Below are 20,000 nucleotides of genomic sequence, written 5' to 3' on the forward strand. Positions count from 1 at the left end.
TTTACTGAGAGTTTTTACTGAGTTTTTTACTTTAAAGTTTTAGTCTCTAGCCGCCTTCAGACAGCCTGTAGCTGTTGAGTTTAACCTTTCCATTCTCCTTTTTATTTATTGTTATTTTTAATATTAATTTATTTTATTTTTTAATTTTTTAAGATGATTTTAATTATTTTACTGCTCTATTCTAGTAAAGAAATTTGATTTTTAAAAAAATATTAGTATTTTTATTGCTCACTAAGTTGTTTTTTTTTTTGTTTTACTTAATTTTAAATATTTTATGCCTGTTTTCTATTTGAGCTGTAATTTTTTTATTTCATTTTTTAGAAATTATTATTATATTTGTTATATTTTTTTATATAGATTTTATATAAATAAATTTTTCATTGAAACTTTTTCAGTCCCTTTTTTCAATCCCAATGAGGTTCACCCTCAGTGTACTCGCGAGTCAAAATCAAGGTTGATTAATTGATTGATTGCTGCTTAAAGGGGCTAAAAGCGAATGGAAGCAACTAATCTGGCTTTTCATTTTCAATTATTGATAGCAACATTAGCTTTTTTGACCAAACCGTTCCTTTAAAAGCGAAAACACGATGAGCAGACGCATGAACACACTGTGACACATTTAGATGAAACTCGTCTTTAGCTCACAGCAGTACGGAATTGAAGCCTCCTGCTGGACTCCCCAGAGTCGCAGGCAATCTCGCCACATTCGGTTAATATGCAGGGGGGAAAATAGCGCCTCTAAAGCCTACAGGGCAAATGTGGCTCCCCATGAACACTCACTCCTCAGCTTGCAAATTGCCTTTCTGGTATTGCACTAGAAACTGGGCCTCCAGACATGACATCATTATCACATACACCCACTGGACCCTCTACACTGTATAAGCAATATAGAAGAGTTCAGAGCCCAGCGTGTCTGCTGTTACAGTAACTGCTATTTCTGGAACTCATTTAGCCAACGGTTTAGCTCAAAAGTGGTCTTATTCAAGTCTAATTCAGCCTGTTTAATATCTTTCTGCCACTAGTCGGTTTCAGCCAACTCTAGGTCCTATTACTGTGAAATGGAAGTGTATACAAGCAACAACTCAGTCACGAAGCTGTAGTGCTGAAGCTCACAGTGTCTATCCTCTGTTGAATCATCACTAAAGAGCTCCAAACTGGCTCTGGAAGCAACATCAGCAACAGAACTGCATATTAGGAGCTTCACGAAATGCGATTCCATGGCGGAGCAGCTGAACACAAGCCTAAGATCAACATACACAATGCCAAGTGTCGGCTGGGGTGGAGTAAAGCGCCGCCACTGGACTCTGGATCAGTGAAACGTATTCTGTGGAGTGAATCAGCTTCTCTATCGGTCAGTCTGATGGATGAGTCTGGGTTTGGCGAATGCCAGGAGAACGTTACCTGCCTGACTGCACTGTGCCAGCTGTAGAGTTTGGTGGAGGAGGGATGATGATATGGGGCTGTTTTTCAGGGGTTGGTCTAGAACCCTCAGTTCCAGTGAAGGGAAATCTTAATGCTTCAGCACCAAGACATTTTGGACAATTATACACTTCCAACTTTGTGTGAACAGTTTGGGGAAGAACCTTTCCTGTTCCAGCATGACTGAGCCCCAGCGCACAAAGCAGCTCCATAAAGGCCTGACTGGGTGAGTTTGGTTTGGAGGAACTTGACTGGCCCTCACAGAGTCCTGACCTCAACCCCATCAAACACCTTTGGGATGAACTAGAACAGAGATTGTGAGCCAGACCTTCTCGTCCAACATCAGTGTCTGACCTCACAAATGCTCTTCTGGATGAATGGGCAGAAATTCCCACAGACTCTCTCCGGAATCTTGTAGAAGCTTCCCAGAAGAGTGGAAGCTGTTAGAGCTGCAAAGGGGGACCAGCTCCATATTAATGCCTATGGGTTTAGAGTGGGAGTCATAAAAGCTCCTGTAGGTGTGATGTGTAGGTGTCCCAATACGTTTGTCTATATAGTGTGCACCCAATGGACTGTATAACTGTACGCTGAATCACTGACTCACTGAGACGCTGACTTGCGTCACATAATGACTCGTACATTCCATCCATTCTTTTAAAGTGCTTTGTGCTACGGTCTGTCTCTCCATTGTGTGGATAGACGAGTGCTGGCTCTCGTGTTGTCAGCTTTTCTGAATGGAGATGTAAAATTCATACTGACCTTCTGCCAAAGGTGCGGCTTCAGAGCCAGGCAGGAACACGCAGCCACAAACCAGCAGTTCCCCACCTTCCCCTGATTCAGATCATGAGCACTGATACCCTCCACGAACAGACGAGGGTTTTCACAGATCTCCTACAGAGAGAGAGAGAGAGAGAGAGAGAGAGAGAGAGAGGGAGAGAGAGAGGGAGAGAGAGAGAGAGAGAGAATCTTAATTAGGGCTATATAGGAGAAACAATGAGTGTGTATACATGCACTCAGTAATCCGACCATAATCAGATTTCTGCAGTTATCCGATAATTCAAACGGTCATGCAAACACCATACTCTGATCTACAAATCTGATTAAGAAATCTGATAAAGAGGCTGGATTTTAGCTCAGTAATCAGATTTCTCAGTGCATGTGAACTCTTACTCTGATTTCTTTCGTTTCTCTCAGTCTGCACATGTGCGAAAACAGACTGCTGTACCAGAAATAAGCGAGCCGCGTCGCCGTGAGACACAGCAAACACAGTTTTGGAGCGATGCTTATCTGATTACTCAAGTATTGCATGCAAATGTGTTGAAGGATTAATGACAAAATCAGATTTTCTGCAGTTATCGAATTATTAAGTGCATGTACTGTTTGAAACTTAAATGTACGTTAATGTAACGTTTACTATTAGTCTAAATGTTTACATCATGTAAAGCACAGGTGGGGTGGATGCGGTCACACCAGTGAAGCTTTTATAGCTCATTTGGGAGCACGGAGAACTGTAGATGTTACAAAAGGCCATCCTTAGGTCGCTGGGTCAAATTCGGATTGAAGGACAGCTCGTTTTAGCTCTGCCATTTCCCTTCGGGATCAATAAAGTTCTATCTGCCTACTGAGCTGAGTTGAAGAGGGTAAAATCATTTAAAGGTAATCATGATGAAGATGATGAGTTTATTTTGATTTTTTTTTCTTAATATAACTTATTTATCTATAAATAAGTACTCATTTTCTGTAATTCTAATAGAGGTGGGCGATATGGCAAAAATATAATATTTTGATGCTTCAAGAATCTTTCACCATACATGATTTATCACAATATTATTTTTTTCAGACATCTGATCAGCCGGAGCAGAGAAAAAAGAACCATTTAAAGAAAAATTCTTTCAATATATTGTCATATTTCTATATTATAGTCACAGTTTATAGGCAGCCAAAGCTCTATTCTGAACTCTGATACAGGACAGGGCTCACTGTCTGTAAAGTCTAGTAGTGTGATTTAGTCCAGGATGGTTAGGTTTATGGTTTTTAAGTTTACTGTGTTGTTTTTAATTTCGGTTGTATCGTCCTGCTTTATAGTGAGGATACTGCAGTGTTGGTCATGCTAATGTCAATCTAGTATTCCGGTTGATTACTATGGTTTTGTATCAAGGCAGATGTGCCATTTCTGTTAACATAGATTACTATATATATACACATCATTAGTATTATTATTATTATTGTTATTATTATTATTATTACATTTTCAGGTCTCACTTTATTTGTATGATCCACTATAGCCCCCTATAGATTCTCTACAGATATTCAAAGTGTTAACAAACTGTCTGTTGAAGCTCGGTTGATTGTAAGCAGTGGTGGGGTTACGGTCAGGATTTAGACCAGGGTTAGGGCTGGGTTTAGGTTTTGGGTTGAGGTGAAGGTTAGGGTTATGATTAGAGCAGGTTTAGAGTTAAAGAGTGTTTTAATTTAGTAGATTTTCAGCTGAATGTAACCTGAAATTAAATGAAGTATCTACAAAGCATCTAAAGTGGACGATCCAAATAAAGTGTATTGTTAATAGAATTAATAGAAGTATATATTAATTATATAAAAATAAGCATTATTAGCAGTACTAATCGTATATTATATATATTACAAATTATACAATAATGTTTCATAGATTTGTGTTACTTTAGAAAGCATCAACATGAGCAGCTATGTTTCAGCTGTGGTCACTGGGCTCTGAAACATCTGGACACATTCCCCTGCTGTCCAGAACATTACTGCAGACAAAACAACCTCACTGGTGTTACACGGCGGTCAGATAAGTGAGTGTTTGTTTTCTTTGTGAAAGAGTTGAAGTCCTGTTGGGGTCAGAGGACTGGCTGGGTCCCTCTACAGCCAGGGCCTGTTTCCAATTAAAGAGTTATTCACATTTCAGCACTGTCACATTTACGTAACACAGACTGATCAGAGCAACTACACACACACACACACACACACACACACACACACACACACACACACACACACACACACACACACAAAATCACTGCTCACTGTATTGCATTCATCTACCATGTATCTACACTCACTGTCCAGTTTATCAGTAGTTCTACCACCACCCAAATAGTACCTGCTCTGTGAGGGTCCATGGGGGTCCTGACCATTGAAGAACAGGCTAACAAAGTATGCAGAGAAACAGTTGGACTACAGTCTGTAACTGTAGAACTACAAAGTGCTCCTATATGGTCAGTGGAGTCGATAAAGTGATGACAGAGTGAAGAAACATGGTAGGTGTTTCCGATAAAGTCCAAAAACAGCGCACAGCTGGGAATCAGCGGCCAAAGATCAATCAGTGTGCTATGCAGACTGTGTTTGAATTACTGATTGCTATCATTAATCAAAAACCATGAACCAAACGCACACCCTTTTGTGTTTTGTTGTGTGTGGTGTTTCCAGGCTCTTTTTTGTGTTCGTGCCCATCTGGCCGTTGACTTCTATCACAAGTGGGTCATTCTATCAACGGTGAAGCCGTGAGAATGAGTTTGACCTTCAGAATAACCTTCAGAAAACTGGTGTCTGTGCAGTCTTTGATCTCTTTGCTCTATTACTAAATAAACCTACAAAAACTGTGATAATTCTTCTTTATGACTTATTATTTAAGTGGTTATTAGTCGTGTTGTGCACACGGTAAAAAAGAGAGGTTCCAGTCTTTTAAGCTGCACTGTGTAAGTTTTGGGGATTGTGTAACTGGACACAGTGTGTGGAAGAACATTCTGTAGCACGGGTTGTGCTTCAGTCCCCTTCCTTCAGTGGTGTTATGCTAAGTGGTGTTACAGTCAGCGGTGTTATGCTAAGTGGTGTTACAGTCAGTGGTGTTATGATCAGTGGTGTTACAGTCAGTGGTGTTATGCTAAGTGGTGTTACAGTCAGTGGTTTTACAGTCAGCGGTGTTATGCTAAGTGGTGTTACAGTCAGCGGTGTTATGCTAAGTGGTGTTACAGTCAGTGGTGTTATGCTAAGTGGTGTTACAGTCAGTGGTGTTATGATCAGTGGTGTTACAGTCAGTGGTGTTATGCTAAGTGGTGTTACAGTCAGTGGTTTTACAGTCAGCGGTGTTATGCTAAGTGGTGTTATGGTCAGTGATGTTATGCTATGTGGTGTTACAGTCAGTGGTGTTATGCTAAGTGTTGATACAGTCAGTGGTGTTATGCTAAGTGGTGTTACAGTCAGTGGTTTTACAGTCAGTGGTGTTATGCTAAGTGGTGTTATGGTCAGTGATGTTATGCTATGTGGTGTTACAGTCAGTGGTGTTAAACTAAATTATGTTAAAGTCAGTGTTACAGTCACTAGTGCTACAGTCAATGGTGTTATGCTCAGTGGTGTTACAGTCAGTGATGTTATGCCAAGTGTTAATGCAGTCAGTGGTGTTATAATCAGTGTAGTCATTGGTGTTACAATCAATTGCTAAGTGGTGTTACAGTCAGTGGTGTTATGCTAAGTGGTGTTACAGTCAGCGGTGTTATGCTAAGTGGTGTTACACTCAGCGGTGTTATGCTAAGTGGTGTTACAGTCAGTGGTGTTATGCTAAGTGATGTTACAGTCAGTGGTGTTATGCTAAGTGGTGTTACAGTCAGCGGTGTTATGCTAAGTGGTGTTACAGTCAGTGGTGGTACAGTCAGTGGTGTTATGCTAAGTGGTGTTACAGTCAGTGGTGGTACAGTCAGTGGTATTATGCTAAGTGGTGTTACAGTCAGCGGTGTTATGCTAAGTGGTGTTACAGTCAGTGGTGGTACAGTCAGTGGTATTATGCTAAGTGGTGTTACAGTCAGCGGTGTTATGCTAAGTGGTGTTACAGTCAGTGGTGTTATGCTAAGTGATGTTACAGTCAGTGGTGTTATGCTAAGTGGTGTTACAGTCAGTGGTGGTACAGTCAGTGGTGTTATGCTAAGTGGTGTTACAGTCAGCGGTGTTATGCTAAGTGGTGTTACAGTCAGTGGTGTTATGCTAAGTGGTGTTACAGTCAGCGGTGTTATGCTAAGTGGTGTTACAGTCAGTGGTGTTATGCTAAGTGGTGTTACAGTCAGTGGTGTTATGTTAGGTGGTGTTACAGTCAGCAGTGTTATGCTAAGTGATGTTACAGTCAGTGGTGTTATGCTAAGTGGTGTTACAGTCAGTGGTGTTATGCTAAGTGCTGTTACTTTAACATTGACATGACATACATTGGCATGAAACTTGAAATGTAATTTGAATTTAATTTCAATATTCATGCCACTGTAATGGTAAAATGACCCAAGTGAGTTCAAAGTGGGTGGGTTTTATGTTTTCCTCTGATTTCAGGGAAATGTGTTGAAATGATTTCCTGAAGATCAGGATGAATCAGTGATGCAGAAATGCTGCAATGTTCCTTTAACCTCAGCAGCCAAAGGATCAGATTTGGCCTCTTTTACCGTTTCTAATAAAAGGCAAACAAAAGATTGGCTCCATTATCTCGGGAGAGATTTTGTCCCCACTAAGAGATAAACATTCACATAAACACACCAGCTTTGCTTATGCTGGAGGGAGAAAATGGAAAACAAAACAGTCCAAATTTCCATGCTGGGTCAAAAGTAACATTAGCTTTCAGAGTTAATGAACTCAGCGTTTAAATGAAGGGTTTTGTTATGACGGAAATTGTGAATTATTAGTAATTAGAGGCTATTAGAAGGTTTTACAACCCTAAAGCCCATTTAACGAATCTGTTCTGTCCCTCAGCGAGGCCTTTATTCAGCAGTGTGTGATGTGTTCTATAGTTTCTCATTAGGCTGAATGAATAACCGACTCTAAATGTAGGTATTGTGATATAAACTGAGTCTGTTCTACAGTTTCTCATTAGGTTGAATGAATAACCGACTCTAAATGTAGGTATTGTGATATAAACTGAGTCTGTTCTACAGTTTCTCATTAGACTGAATGAATAACTGACTCTAAATGTAGGTATTGTGATATAAACTGAGTCTGTTCTACAGTTGCTCATTAGGCTGAATGAATAACTGACTCTAAATGTAGGTACTGTGATATAAACTGAGTCTGTTCTACAGTTTCTCATTAGGTTGAATGAATAACCGACTCTAAATGTAGGTATTGTGATATAAACTGAGTCTGTTCTACAGTTGCTCATTAGGCTGAATGAATAACTGACTCTAAATGTAGGTATTGTGATATAAACTCAGTCTGTTCTACAGTTTATCATTAGGCTGAATGAATAACTGACTCTAAATGTAGGTTCTGAGTAATATAGACTGATATATACTAGAAAAGACACATATAGGTACTATAGACTGATAGAGGTCTGGCTTATTGGACCCTAATCTTCAACTAAATTGAAGTGTCTATGGTGAATTACCATTGGAAGTGTTTAATCTAGGCTTATGCTTAATCTAGGTCTAATACAGATAATACAGACTAATAGGGAGTAATTAGATGAGGACAGAATAGTATAGACTAATATAGTGAAATATATTAATATAGACACTATAGAATTAGTATTGATTAATGTGAAAATGTAGATAGAACAGAATTCATATAGACTAATATGGATCATATAGATTAAGATAGGCTAATATAGACTAATACAGAGTAATATAGACAGATATACTAATATAGATTCTGTAGAATTACTATCCATTAAAAGAAACTAATATATAAATAGATAACATAAATAGATAAAATAGACTAATACAGGTAATAAAGAGAAATACAGGTATATAGAGTAATATAAGTAATATAAACACAGACTAATATGGACAAACACAAGTAGTACAAAATAAATGTAGATTAGTACAGACAATTATAGATATGTAGAGTAATATAAGTAGTATATAATAGTATATTGCTGATGTATTACTTGTATGTATAGGTAACATATCGCTGAATAAAACCTCGTATCCAGTTTTTGACATGTTTTGAAAATGCCTGTTGTCCTTTACATTGTATGTGAATTTAATGATGAATGAACCAAAAGAAACAACCTAAAATGACTTGGAAAAAAGTCTGGTTCCATAGACTTACATTAAAAGTAGACTATGTTTTTTCTTTCTCCTGTAAAGTTACCATTTCGGAGATACGAGGTTTTGATCTCACAGCAGCGACACAGATACTGAAGAGTAAAATAGTTGTGTACTGTGTGTAATGTACAGTATTGTATGCAGTGCAATGTAGAGGTGATTTCTGACCGCGGGTCGTTTCCACTCCACTATGATGGGCGGTGGGGTTGTGTAATAGAGGGAGCTGTTGGTGCAGGGGAACTCTGGGTCCTCAAACAGCTTCTTATGTTCCAAACAATCCTTCTTCAGTTCAGAGTAGTTCTGGTTCTTGTACGGAACCACTGTGGAGAACATGATTCTGGCCTTCTCTTCCTGTTCTTTCTGGAAAGATGGAGTGAGATCTGGATCAGAAATCAACATCAGTGACTTCACTCTCCACAGTTATGTGTTCATTAACAAAATAATTCTTTTTAGGAAAATTTTGGCCAAAGGTCAATATTTTCACAATTGACAATTATTGTGAAAATGATTGATTCGAATTGCCGAATGACTCAACGTTTCAGAGTGCCAGATGGACCATGTTTCAAATTGGTCATTAAGGTCATCAGGTGCTCTTCTATTAAATCTTCCAATAAATAAATCAAAATCATGCATAATTATTGTTTATTTGCTGATTTTAACATATTGGAAAAAAATGAAAACATACCTGCTGCCTGGGCAAACATTATAGTACATTTTGTATTTTGTCTTTTATGTTTAAATAGAAATTGTGCACAAAAAATTGCCGTAAAATATCGTATTTAAGTGTTTTTCTTTTGTGGATTTGGTAACAAATTTACTTAGAAACTTAACAACTTAGAAAATCAACAAAACAGATCATTTGATTGGGAGGGGTTGACAGTTTTGCACATATATAACTTGTGTAGGCTTTAATGTGGTTATTGCAAACTAACGTATTAAAACATTTAAAAAAGCTGAATATAACTTTTATCAATGCGTGGGTCACTCCTCTAACCTAGCGCTTATGCACAATAATTTACCTTAAATTATATTAAGTTTATTATTCTTATAAAAAAAGCAATAAGCAATGTTATCATATATATATATATATATATATATATATATATATATATATATATATATATATATATATATAGTTGTCGGAAGAAAACCTTGTGTCTCCATTTTTGTCATTTTTCAAAATACCCTTTACATTGTATGTAAATTTCATGATGAATGGATTAAAAGAAATGACTCAAAATGAATTGGAAAAAATTCTGGTTCCATTGACTTACATTAAAAGTAAAGTATGTTTTTTCCTTCTCCTGTAAAGTTACCATTTTGGAGATATGATGTTTTGTTCCAACAGCAGCGACATGTAAATATAGGCTCATGGTAGTATGTTTGGTTGCCATGGTATAGTTAGTATGGTTGCTAAGCAACTTAATGATTAAATATTATTCTATGAACAGCACAATGTTTTATTTAATAATTGTGCATTAGAACAGAGTGGCTTAGCCAATCAGAGAACACCAAAACAATTTGTTTTGTAAATAGTAACATTCCACTGTCACAAATATTTACAAGTGTGGTATTAACTTATGAAAAATCAACCTTTATGATGTGCTACACTCAAAAAATAAATTGTTTTATGAACAATTTAAAGAGTCAGTACACAGACTTGGTTACCTCAACGTAAAGTTCAGTTGTTGACAGAACAAAATCGAAACATTTCAGTGAAGTTTATTTGGTTTTCTTGTAAAAAAGGAATGGAATTCTCTTTGGATCAGCAGAAACAGGTGTCCTTCATTGAAATGTACTTTCATTCATTTTAGTCCATTTTACACCAACCAGCTACTTCATGACAGCACAGTTAATGAGGTAAAACAAACCTATTTTTCAGTGTATGTTATTAGAAACTGGCAAAAACATTTTGTTGAAACTTCTTTGCCCAAACTCAGTCTGCTCGCTCTAATAAACACGGGGGACTGTTCCCAGATCACTGTTGCTGTTTTGAGACACTGACCAGCAGGTCAGAAAGTTAAAATAGCTGAGAAGCTCCAGCGTCAGACAGCGACAAGTCTGACACCCAGAGGAGAAATCTTTGATCCTTCTGGAGTTTTCTGTGAATTCATATCTGTTTGGCAGGAAAAGGTCAGAATTATTTAATTTGTTTTTTATTTTTCTAGCTCTTTATGCGTTTAACAAATGTTTTCCTCTGATGGTTTATGAATGTTTATTTTGGATTAAGTGACTGACTGACGGGTACACTCCATCCTCTGAGAGCACTTTTATCAGGATTATTGCTTTTATTGAAAAGTACATGCAAATAAAACAGGCTGTGAATAAATATAAAAATAGTTTTTCCAAAATCACGCACTTACGCTAAACTAGAATGTGCGCCAAACACAAACTAAAAGAAAGTCCTACAAAGGTCAACACTTTAGTTTCCATATCGTCGCTGTCTAAAGAAAAACTAGTATCTCCACAATAGTAACTTTACAGGAGAGGGCGAAAACGTGCTGTACCTCTAATAAAAGTCAACAGGAAACAGATTTTTTCTAAGCAATTTTGGTGCCTTTTTATTGGTCCATTCATCAAGAAATTTTTACACAATGTAAAGAATGGCTGCCGTGTTCAAATCAAGTGGAAAAGTGAAAATCGGAAAAAATGGAGATGCGTGTTTTTCTTTGGACATTGACGATATTTTAACCCTTTAAAGTCCCAAATTCCACACTAAAGCCAGGCGTACACTGCGATTTTAGCCCAATTTGTTCGGAGCCGACTGAACTGCACGATCGGGCCGAATTTCAGTTTCATCAGCCGTCGTTTGCTGTGCAGTGTGAGAGGAGAAACGATGGCCGATTAACTGCCCAAAGGATTTCTGACATGTCAGGAATTTTGGCCGCTGGTCTCACAGTGTGAGCAGCCTCACGTACCGATTTCTCAAAGTCGCACCCAAAACCACGCACAGGCACAACCACCGCTCCTACATGGAGGCAAAAGAGTCCACGTTTGTGGCAGCAGCGTCCGTATATGACGACTTCGCTCTGTTTGACTGAGTTGAATTGTGAGGTATAAATAAATACAGTGATTTGATTATTTATTTATTTATTTATTTATTTATTTATTTATTTGTAGAGCTGCCTCTAGACAACCTGCTCTTCAGCTTCAGTGCACAGAGTAGCACAAGTTAATAAGAGAACACTGGTGAGTCAGAATCTTCGTCAGAACTGCGTAAGTGGGTTTTAAGAAGACATTTCTTCTTAAGAACGGTTGGTGAATGAGGCCCAATGTTAGTAAATACATGGAATTACATTAAATGGAAATTTTTACTTTCTAGATATAAGAAGATAAAAACAACCCTAAAACTATCAATGAGCTCTGAAATATAACATCAAAAACCAAAGTAAAGAAAAAATCAATAAAAATAAAAACTAATGACATTTGAAAAACAATAATAACCTGCTTGGGACTTTAGTTCTGCTGTTCTTACTTAGTTGAAAAAAAAATGCAATTTTCAAAACACATCCAGGTGTCCCCAAACTTTTGATGGGCAGTGCAGTACTGTAAAAACACTTCTGTAAATCCAAAACTGACCGAAAGTCAAAAGACTTTGCTGGACCTTGTTTATGAGACCCTGCTGGATGTTTTAAGGCTCTGTTGGCCTCAAAGTTTCGTGTTTTGCACATTTTAATGATTTCACTGCTAATTATTAAACATTATGAGTTTACAAATTCATGATTTTAAGAGTGAGGAATGTTAAAGAGGCACAGAGATGATGCTGTCACTGTCCATCTTATTACTGATTGAGTTAAATATGGACTAAAGTGATTAAAATCAAACTGAGCAAAACCTTTCAAAGATTCTAAAATACTGTTTTGGAACGAGATAAAATAGATCCACATAAAATTACTTTAATATATATATATAGACAACCTGCTCTTCAGCTTCAGTGCACAGAGTAGCACAAGTTAGCAAAGTTGTTGTAGCGGTTTCTCAATGGCTGAATCTCAAACGGCCCCTCCTTCCTATGTAGTGCACTAAGTTCTGGTTTCTACACCAAAATAGTTCCCTGTTTGTCCAGTATGGAACTGTGAACACACAGCTGAAGTATTAAAGCTATTTATTAGACATGTGATGCACTTTATGGGTGCAGGATCCACTATTTTAATATGTGGTGCACTATGTAGTGAGCAGGGAGCTGTTTGAGATTCAGCCAGTGTTTTTGCTCAGTACTCGGAGAAACGGCATGTTGTTTTGAACGAAAAAGCTTTACGGGAAGTTGTCTGTAGACTGTAGTGGCTGCATTTCACTTGCAGTGTGAGCACCCATGTTGCATCATGTTGGTCAGACCGAGTGTTTTCGTACAGTGTGAGTATATAAATCGCAGACTTTGGCCGAACGCGATGGGTGATTCAAATGTACAGTGTGAGTCACCAAAGAACAATTTCTAAAATCACACAGTGTCTTATTACTCACAGGTCTATTACTCAGTAACTACAGGGACTTCAATGCAAGCCAGGCTATTCTTAGGTTATAGAAGTGTGTAAGAAAACGTTTGGCCATTTAAGGGGTTAAATAAATAACTATAAATGATGGCCTTAAAGTACATTCAAACCCTAAACACTCAGGTGAGGCGGGTGCTAACTTAGGACTGCTAAAATGGCAACAATCATTGGGCCTCATTCTCTAATATCCTCCTAAGTTTGTTCTTAACTGTGTTCTTGAGAAAGATCCTAAAAAAAAGTCTACATCAGATTCGTGACGTGTTCTTAAAGCGCAGAACTGTTCTCACCTTTGTGCTCTTGAGTGTGTGTAGATTCTGTTCTTACCGAAGAACAGATCCCAAATAAGAGAACACTGGTGAGTCAGAATCTTCGTCAGAACTGCGTAAGTGGGTTTTCAGAAGAAATTTCTTCTTAAGAACGGTTGGTGAATGAGGCCCAATGTTAGTAAATACATGGAATTACATTAAATGGAAATTTTTACTTTCTAGATATAAGAAGATAAAAACAACCCTAAAACTATCAATGAGCTCTGAAATATAACATCAAAAACCAAAGTAAAGAAAAAATCAATAAAAATAAAAACTAATGACATTTGAAAAACAATAATAACCTGCTTGGGACTTTAGTTCTGCTGTTCTTACTTAGTTGAAAAAAAAAATGCAATTTTCAAAACACATCCAGGTGTCCCCAAACTTTTGATGGGCAGTGCAGTACTGTAAAAACACTTCTGTAAATCCAAAACTGACCGAAAGTCAAAAGACTTTGCTGGACCTTGTTCATGAGACCCTGCTGGATGTTTTAAGGCTCTGTTGGCCTCAAAGTTTCGTGTTTTGCACATTTTAATGATTTCACTGCTAATTATTAAACATTATGAGTTTACAAATTCATGATTTTAAGAGTCAGGAATGTTAAAGAGGCACAGAGATGATGCTGTCACTGTCATCTTATTACTGATTGAGTTAAATATGGACTAAAGTGATTAAAATCAAACTGAGCAAAACCTTTCAAAGATTCTAAAATACTGTTTTCGAACGAGATAAAATAGATCCACATAAAATTACTTTAATATATATATATATATATATATATATATATATATATGAAAAACAACAGAGAGTGAAAAATCTAAATCTAAGTGAAGTAATCTATGAATCTGCCTGAATCTACCTGACTTTACTCAAAGCTACCTGAATCTATATGAATCTACCAGCTAGAGGTGTTTATAATAGAACAGGTAACTTACAGAAGAAGTGTCCTGTCACCCAGCGAGTCCCTGCAGGTAAACTGAAGAGTTTCTGCTCTTCACCCAGCCCCTCAACCTGACCTGCTTTTTTCAGTATTTTGACAACACCCTTTCTGTCCTCTGAATGGCTGGAGTGCTGTAGTGCTTATTATGGACGGGAACTTCCTTGTGATGCAATGAGAGAGAGAGAGGGAGAGAGAGGGAGAGAGAGAGAGAGAGAGTATGCAGTAGAGTAAGTTCTTTACCTTTTCAGTGGAGCATACAGTGTGAAAACAGTTTCCCTCCCATTTTACCCCAAATGTAGTAAGTAATGTAGATAACAAGTAATAGAAACTCCACCAGTCCACCAGGAAAGTCCACCAATTAGCATGGTGCTAACTGCACACCTACATTATCACTCACTCCGCTCAGAGTGTGTGGAGGTGTTTGGTGTCTCTAATAGTCTTGATGATGTGGTTTCTGACACTGTATGACTCACTGTTATCTATAAACATGGGCTAAAGCAAAGCTAAAGCAGTTTATTACATGTTAATATTTAACAGTGAGTCGTACAGTATCAGAAACCACATAATCAAGACGTGTCAAGATGTGATCTGATGAGGTTATTAGTAGATTATGACTGTATCAATAATGATGTGTTTCTGTCTGTAAACCTCACCTTTAGTCTGTGTGTGTGGCCCAGGTTTATGCCACACTGTGGGGACCAAAACATGAAAACTGTTCATACACCCATGTTGTGGGGACCCTTCTACCTTGTGGAGACCACAAGCTAGACCCATATAGTAAATCATTAAATCTTAAGGTGAAGGTAAGGTTAAGGTTAGGGTTAGGATTAGGGTTAGGCTAGTAGAAGTGCTGGTTAAGGTTTGGGGAAGTCTCCAGTAAATGAATAGAAGTCTATGTAATGTCCCCACAATTTACATAAACAAGATTGTGTGTGTGTTTGTGTATGAATGTGTGTGTGTGTGCTCGGTATGACTGCTTGGCTACAGCTACACATCTAAAAATAGTGTGCATGTGAGTGTGTGTGTGTGTGAGTGTGTGTGTGTGTGTGTGTGTGTGTGTGTGTGTGTGTGTGTGTGTGTGTGTTGATAATACAGTGATAATGTTGATGCACTGCAGGCGCTCGTTTCACTCAGAGTGATGAAAAGTGGAGCCATTTATAAACACATACGTACCGATTACACCCTGTTATGCATGTATACTTCATTTATTCAATGTCCACTCAAAAAGGCCATTTAGTACAAGTTGTTCATTTTTCAGTGTCAGTAAAAAACAGTAGTGAGTCACTACATCATTACAGCCTCCACTCTTTTCAGGACCCTCACTTTCAGCTCCTCAAAGAATCTGCAGACACACCTCCAAAGTTCAGTCTGAGAAGCTGGTTGATCATTTTCTAAAGTAATCAAACACATTCAGTGGTGTTGAGGTCTGGACTCTGGGGTGGTCAGTCCATCGTTCAGCTTCTTTGTTTGATGTGTCCGTCTCCTTTTCTCAGTGAGGTTCTTCTTGATCAGCGCTGAGTCGTCTTCTCACAGTGGAAGGATGGACAGAAACACCTGTGGATGTTTTCAGATCTGATCAGCTTGATTTTCTCCTCTCTCTCAGAGATGAAAGCTTTAAGTGCTGCTTATCTGATGGGGGCAGGTTTGGGGTCGACCAGCTCTTCCAGGTGGTTGTTAGGAGCCACATTTTCTCTGGAGCTTTTAATCAGTTTTGGAAACTTTTTGACTTTCTCATTTCTTATGCTGGTCTCCTCAGAAAAACCTCCTGAAAATTGACAAACTTGTACTTAATGGCTGTTTTGACTGGAAGTTAAATAAATGAAGGGGGTCTCTGAGTTTGGTCTTGCACTTTTTTCTGCTCTCTCCTTCTGGATGAACTTTATGTAAATGAGTTACATGGTGTCCAATCACATTGTTGATGCGTGGCGTGGTAACCAGTTGTGTTGCACCCACAGTCATGAACCCACACCAGCAGATTTAACGGTTGATAAAAAGAATGCATTATGTATTTTTAGTTTAAAAACAATATTAGACACACTTTCTTTCTTTGCAAGTCAACCTGCGCAAAGCGGCCAGCAGGGGGCGAGAGAAGCTTCTCCTGTAGTTACTATTTAGGAGATACGAGCAATATATAGTAATTCTGACTGGCATTAATAAGAGAACTGAGTTTGTGATTGTGCTAACAGACAATAGAGGTAAAGATAAAACTCTGGCGTGTTTCTACACAGAGAAAACTGACAATACATTCCTCTCTCTCTCTCCCTCTCTCTCTCTCTCTCTCTCTCTCTCTCTCTCTCTCTCTCTCTGGTAGAGATAAGTAAGGCTGGTGGAATGCAGAGGAGTGAGGATTAAAGTGAAAAAGCACATTGTAGCCTAATGAAAGCTGTGATGTGTCTAGTCCCAAAAGAGCAACTTACGGGAAGTTTTCGTTCAGCTCCTCATATTCATGACTTCCAGTATATCTGAATGTTACTAACCCTGAAGACTGTTTTTCTACCACAAAAGTACCATAGCAGTGTTTGATTATCTGGAATGTGTGAAATTCACTTTAATCTCCTCTTGGTTTGTGTAATATAACAGTGTTTAGAAGCAGATAAACAGCTCACAGTGAGAGCCAGACTGGCTAAATACAGCCTCCATATGGAGGTGGGGGAGTTTAACGCACTGTTACAGTTAAGATCCCCAAAGTAAACAATCGGAGGAGACGATTTACCCACATATATATTCAAAACAACTGTCATTGTTTAGCAAATTTCTATGGAAAGATTCATCAATGCATTGGAAAGTTAGTCCGGTCCAAACAACACAGAACTCGACTGAATTAACTGTGTTTTGCAGAAAGAGACAACTCACCCTCCATCTGTTAGGCCTGATTCACACATGCTGCGCCTGAGCGGCGCGAACGACGCGGAAAGTCATCCTTTTTATTTCGTTGCCCATGTTAACTGGTCAGCGCTTCCACACAGGCTGTGTGTGCGAAGCAGCAGAGCGTCCTAGACGCCGCACTGAAGTGGTGAGGTATTCAACACACACGTCACGCAGCAAAATACACTAAATAAGCCATGAAAATCAGTGAAAATTGAATAGAAAACCAAAAAATAATTCATGACCAAAATACCAGCTCTGTGCTGCACACAGATTTCCTGGTTGGTCTACCAGGCTTGAAATGTTTGCTGAATGCTGTTGAGGGTAAACAAATGTACGGTGCACTTTTATAGATTATGTTTTTATTGAGCAGATTGACTGATGTGACCATAAATAGGAAAGCGTCTGTATAACTGCGTGTGAGTGTGTGTGTGTGTGTGTGTGTGTGAGTGTGTGTGTGTGTGTGTGAGTGTGTGTGTGTGTGTGTGCGTGTGTGTGTGTGTGCACTGCTGTAAGTACGCTGGTGCAATATGGCTGCCGATTTGCCGGTTTTCTGTTAGTTTTGTATTGTTCATGTGTTTGTTTTGATGTTTGAAATCTGAGATGTTTGCCATCATATCCACCAAGATAGCGGCCGAGAGTGACTCTCCAGCTGTGGCTCAGAGGCTTATTGGACTGGCTGTTTGGGTGACACTACATCTCAGCTATTATGCAGCCCTGACCGGCCACTTGAGTGACGCTGCGTTGTGGCTACGGGGCTCTCTGGACTGGGACCTGATTGACGTGACATTGCAGCCTGGGCTGGCTGCTTGGTTGACGCTGCACTGCAGCTGTGGGGCTACTGGACTGGTGGTGTTCAGCTGCATGAGCAGCACTACGCCGCAGCTCTCGGGTCGGGCGCTTGGGTTACACTGCGTTGCAGCTATGAGGCTGACTGGACTGGTGGTGTTCAGCTGCAGGAAAATGCTACCCCTTCATGGTGAAGGACATTTTTGGCCTTCGAGGCTTCCCGGTTCAGCCTCTTGTGTGATGCACCATAGTTGCAGTGTGAGACTCTTCCACGACTAAAGACTCTTTTCGGGCTGGCTAAGTGACTCTATACTGTGGTCAGTGAAAGTCCCAACTGAACCATGCCTGAGTCCAACTGAACCATGCCTGAGTCCAGCTGTACGGTGCCTGAGTCCAACTGAACAGTGCTCGAGTCCAACTGAACCGTGCCTGGGTCAAACTGAACTCTCCCTGAGTCCAACTGAACCGTGCATGAGTCCACCTGAACTCTCCCTGAGTCCAACTGAACCATGCCTGAGTCCAGCTGAACCATGCTCGAGTCCAACTGAACCATGCATGAGTCCAGCTGAACCATGCCTGAGTCCAGCTGAACCATGCATGAGTCCAACTGAACCATGCATGAGTCCAACTGAACTGGGCATGAGTCCAACTGAACTGGGCATGAGTCCAGCTGAACCATGCATGAGTCCAACTGAACTGTGCATGAGTCCAGCTGAACCATGCATGAGTCCAACTGAACCGTGCATGAGTCCAACTGAACTCTCCCTGAGTCCAGCTGAACCATGCATGAGTCCAACTGAACTCTCCCTGAGTCCAACTGAACCATGCCTGAGTCCAGCTGAACCGTGCTCGAGTCCAACTGAACCATGCATGAGTCCAACTGAACCATGCATGAGTCCAACTGAACTGGGCATGAGTCCAACTGAGCTGGGCATGAGTCCAGCTGAACCATGCATGAGTCCAACTGAACCGTGCATGAGTCCAACTGAACCGTGCATGAGTCCAACTGAACCATGCATGAGTCCAACTGAACCGTGCATGAGTCCAACTGAACCGTGCATGAGTCCAGCTGAACCATGCATGAGTCCAACTGAACCATGCATGAGTCCAACTGAACCGTGCATGAGTCCAACTGAACCATGCATGAGTCCAACTGAACCGTGCATGAGTCCAACTGAACCGTGCATAAGTCCAGCTGAACTGTGCCTCAGTCCAACTGAACCATGCATGAGCCCATCTCTTCAAGCGGGCCTGGGTACATTACAGGGTTATCACACTATTCAAATGAACTGGACTTTGGGGGTCAAACACGAGAGGTTTAAATTATTAAAATTATTAAAATATAACATACACTGTGCTGGGCTGTAATTCCTGCTGTTATAAACATAACCGCATTGTAACCTGACTGATATTAACATTTTGTGGCCGATATTAATTGTAAGGGGTTAAATTTTCTCTCAAAATAGTTTATATTTATATTTTTTAATTTTATACTCCAGTATTACATCACCAGGGGGTGGAGCTACCCAGAATTCATTACAGTTACCGTTTCTGTTAATTGGCTCCTTTATTTTCATTGGTCTCTTCATAAAGAGTTTGTTGTGTTGACCTTGTGCTGTGGTGTTTTGTGGTCAGATTGTCCAGATCAGTCTGTGAATGTAACAGCTGCACTGTTTAAGGTGGATAAGCGGTCAGTTTCAGCTTTTTAAGGTGGATAAGCAGTCAGTTTCAGCTTTTTAAGGTGGATAAGCGGTCAGTTTCAGTTTTTAAAGGTGGATGAGCGGTCAGTTTCAGCTTTTTAAGGTGGATAAGCGGTCAGTTTCAGCTGTTTAAGATGGATGAGCGGTCAGTTTCAGCTTTTAAAGGTGGATAAGTGGTCAGTTTCAGCTGTTTAAGGTGGATAAGTGGTCAGTTTCAGTTTTTAAAGGTAGATAAGCGGTCAGTTTCAGTTTTTTAAGGTGGATAAGCGGTCAGTTTCAGCTGTTTAAGATGGATGAGCGGTCAGTTTTAGCTTTTTAAGGTGGATAAGTGGTCAGTTTCAGTTTTTAAAGGTAGATAAGCGGTCAGTTTCAGCTTTTTAAGGTGGATAAGTGGTCAGTTTCAGCCTCGTAGTTCCAAATGAATGTAAACAAACGAGTGAAAAGCAGAGAGAAGA

General features: G+C 39.4%; 1 protein-coding gene across 4 annotated transcripts in view; it reads right to left on the reverse strand.

Moving 5' to 3' along the window:
• Positions 1–20,000, reverse strand: part of LOC118814898 (calpain-5-like) — a 32,876-nt gene that overhangs the window by 10,588 nt on the left and 2,288 nt on the right. For 2 of the 4 annotated variants that reach the window (XM_036580765.1, XM_036580764.1), the window contains exons 2-4: positions 14,187–14,351; positions 8,622–8,813; positions 2,179–2,310 (exon numbers count right to left, since the gene is read on the reverse strand). In XM_036580765.1, the coding sequence (XP_036436658.1) occupies positions 2,179–2,310; positions 8,622–8,786 (297 nt within the window). In that variant the 5' untranslated portion in view covers positions 8,787–8,813; positions 14,187–14,351. Of the gene's footprint in view, positions 1–2,178; positions 2,311–8,621; positions 8,814–14,186; positions 14,352–14,479; positions 14,502–20,000 lie in introns of those variants that run through there. The other 2 variants (XM_036580767.1, XM_036580768.1) reach the window with 2 other exon arrangements.

Source organism: Colossoma macropomum, unplaced genomic scaffold, assembly GCF_904425465.1.
Source record: "Colossoma macropomum unplaced genomic scaffold, Colossoma_macropomum, whole genome shotgun sequence".
Lineage (NCBI taxonomy): Eukaryota > Metazoa > Chordata > Actinopteri > Characiformes > Serrasalmidae > Colossoma > Colossoma macropomum.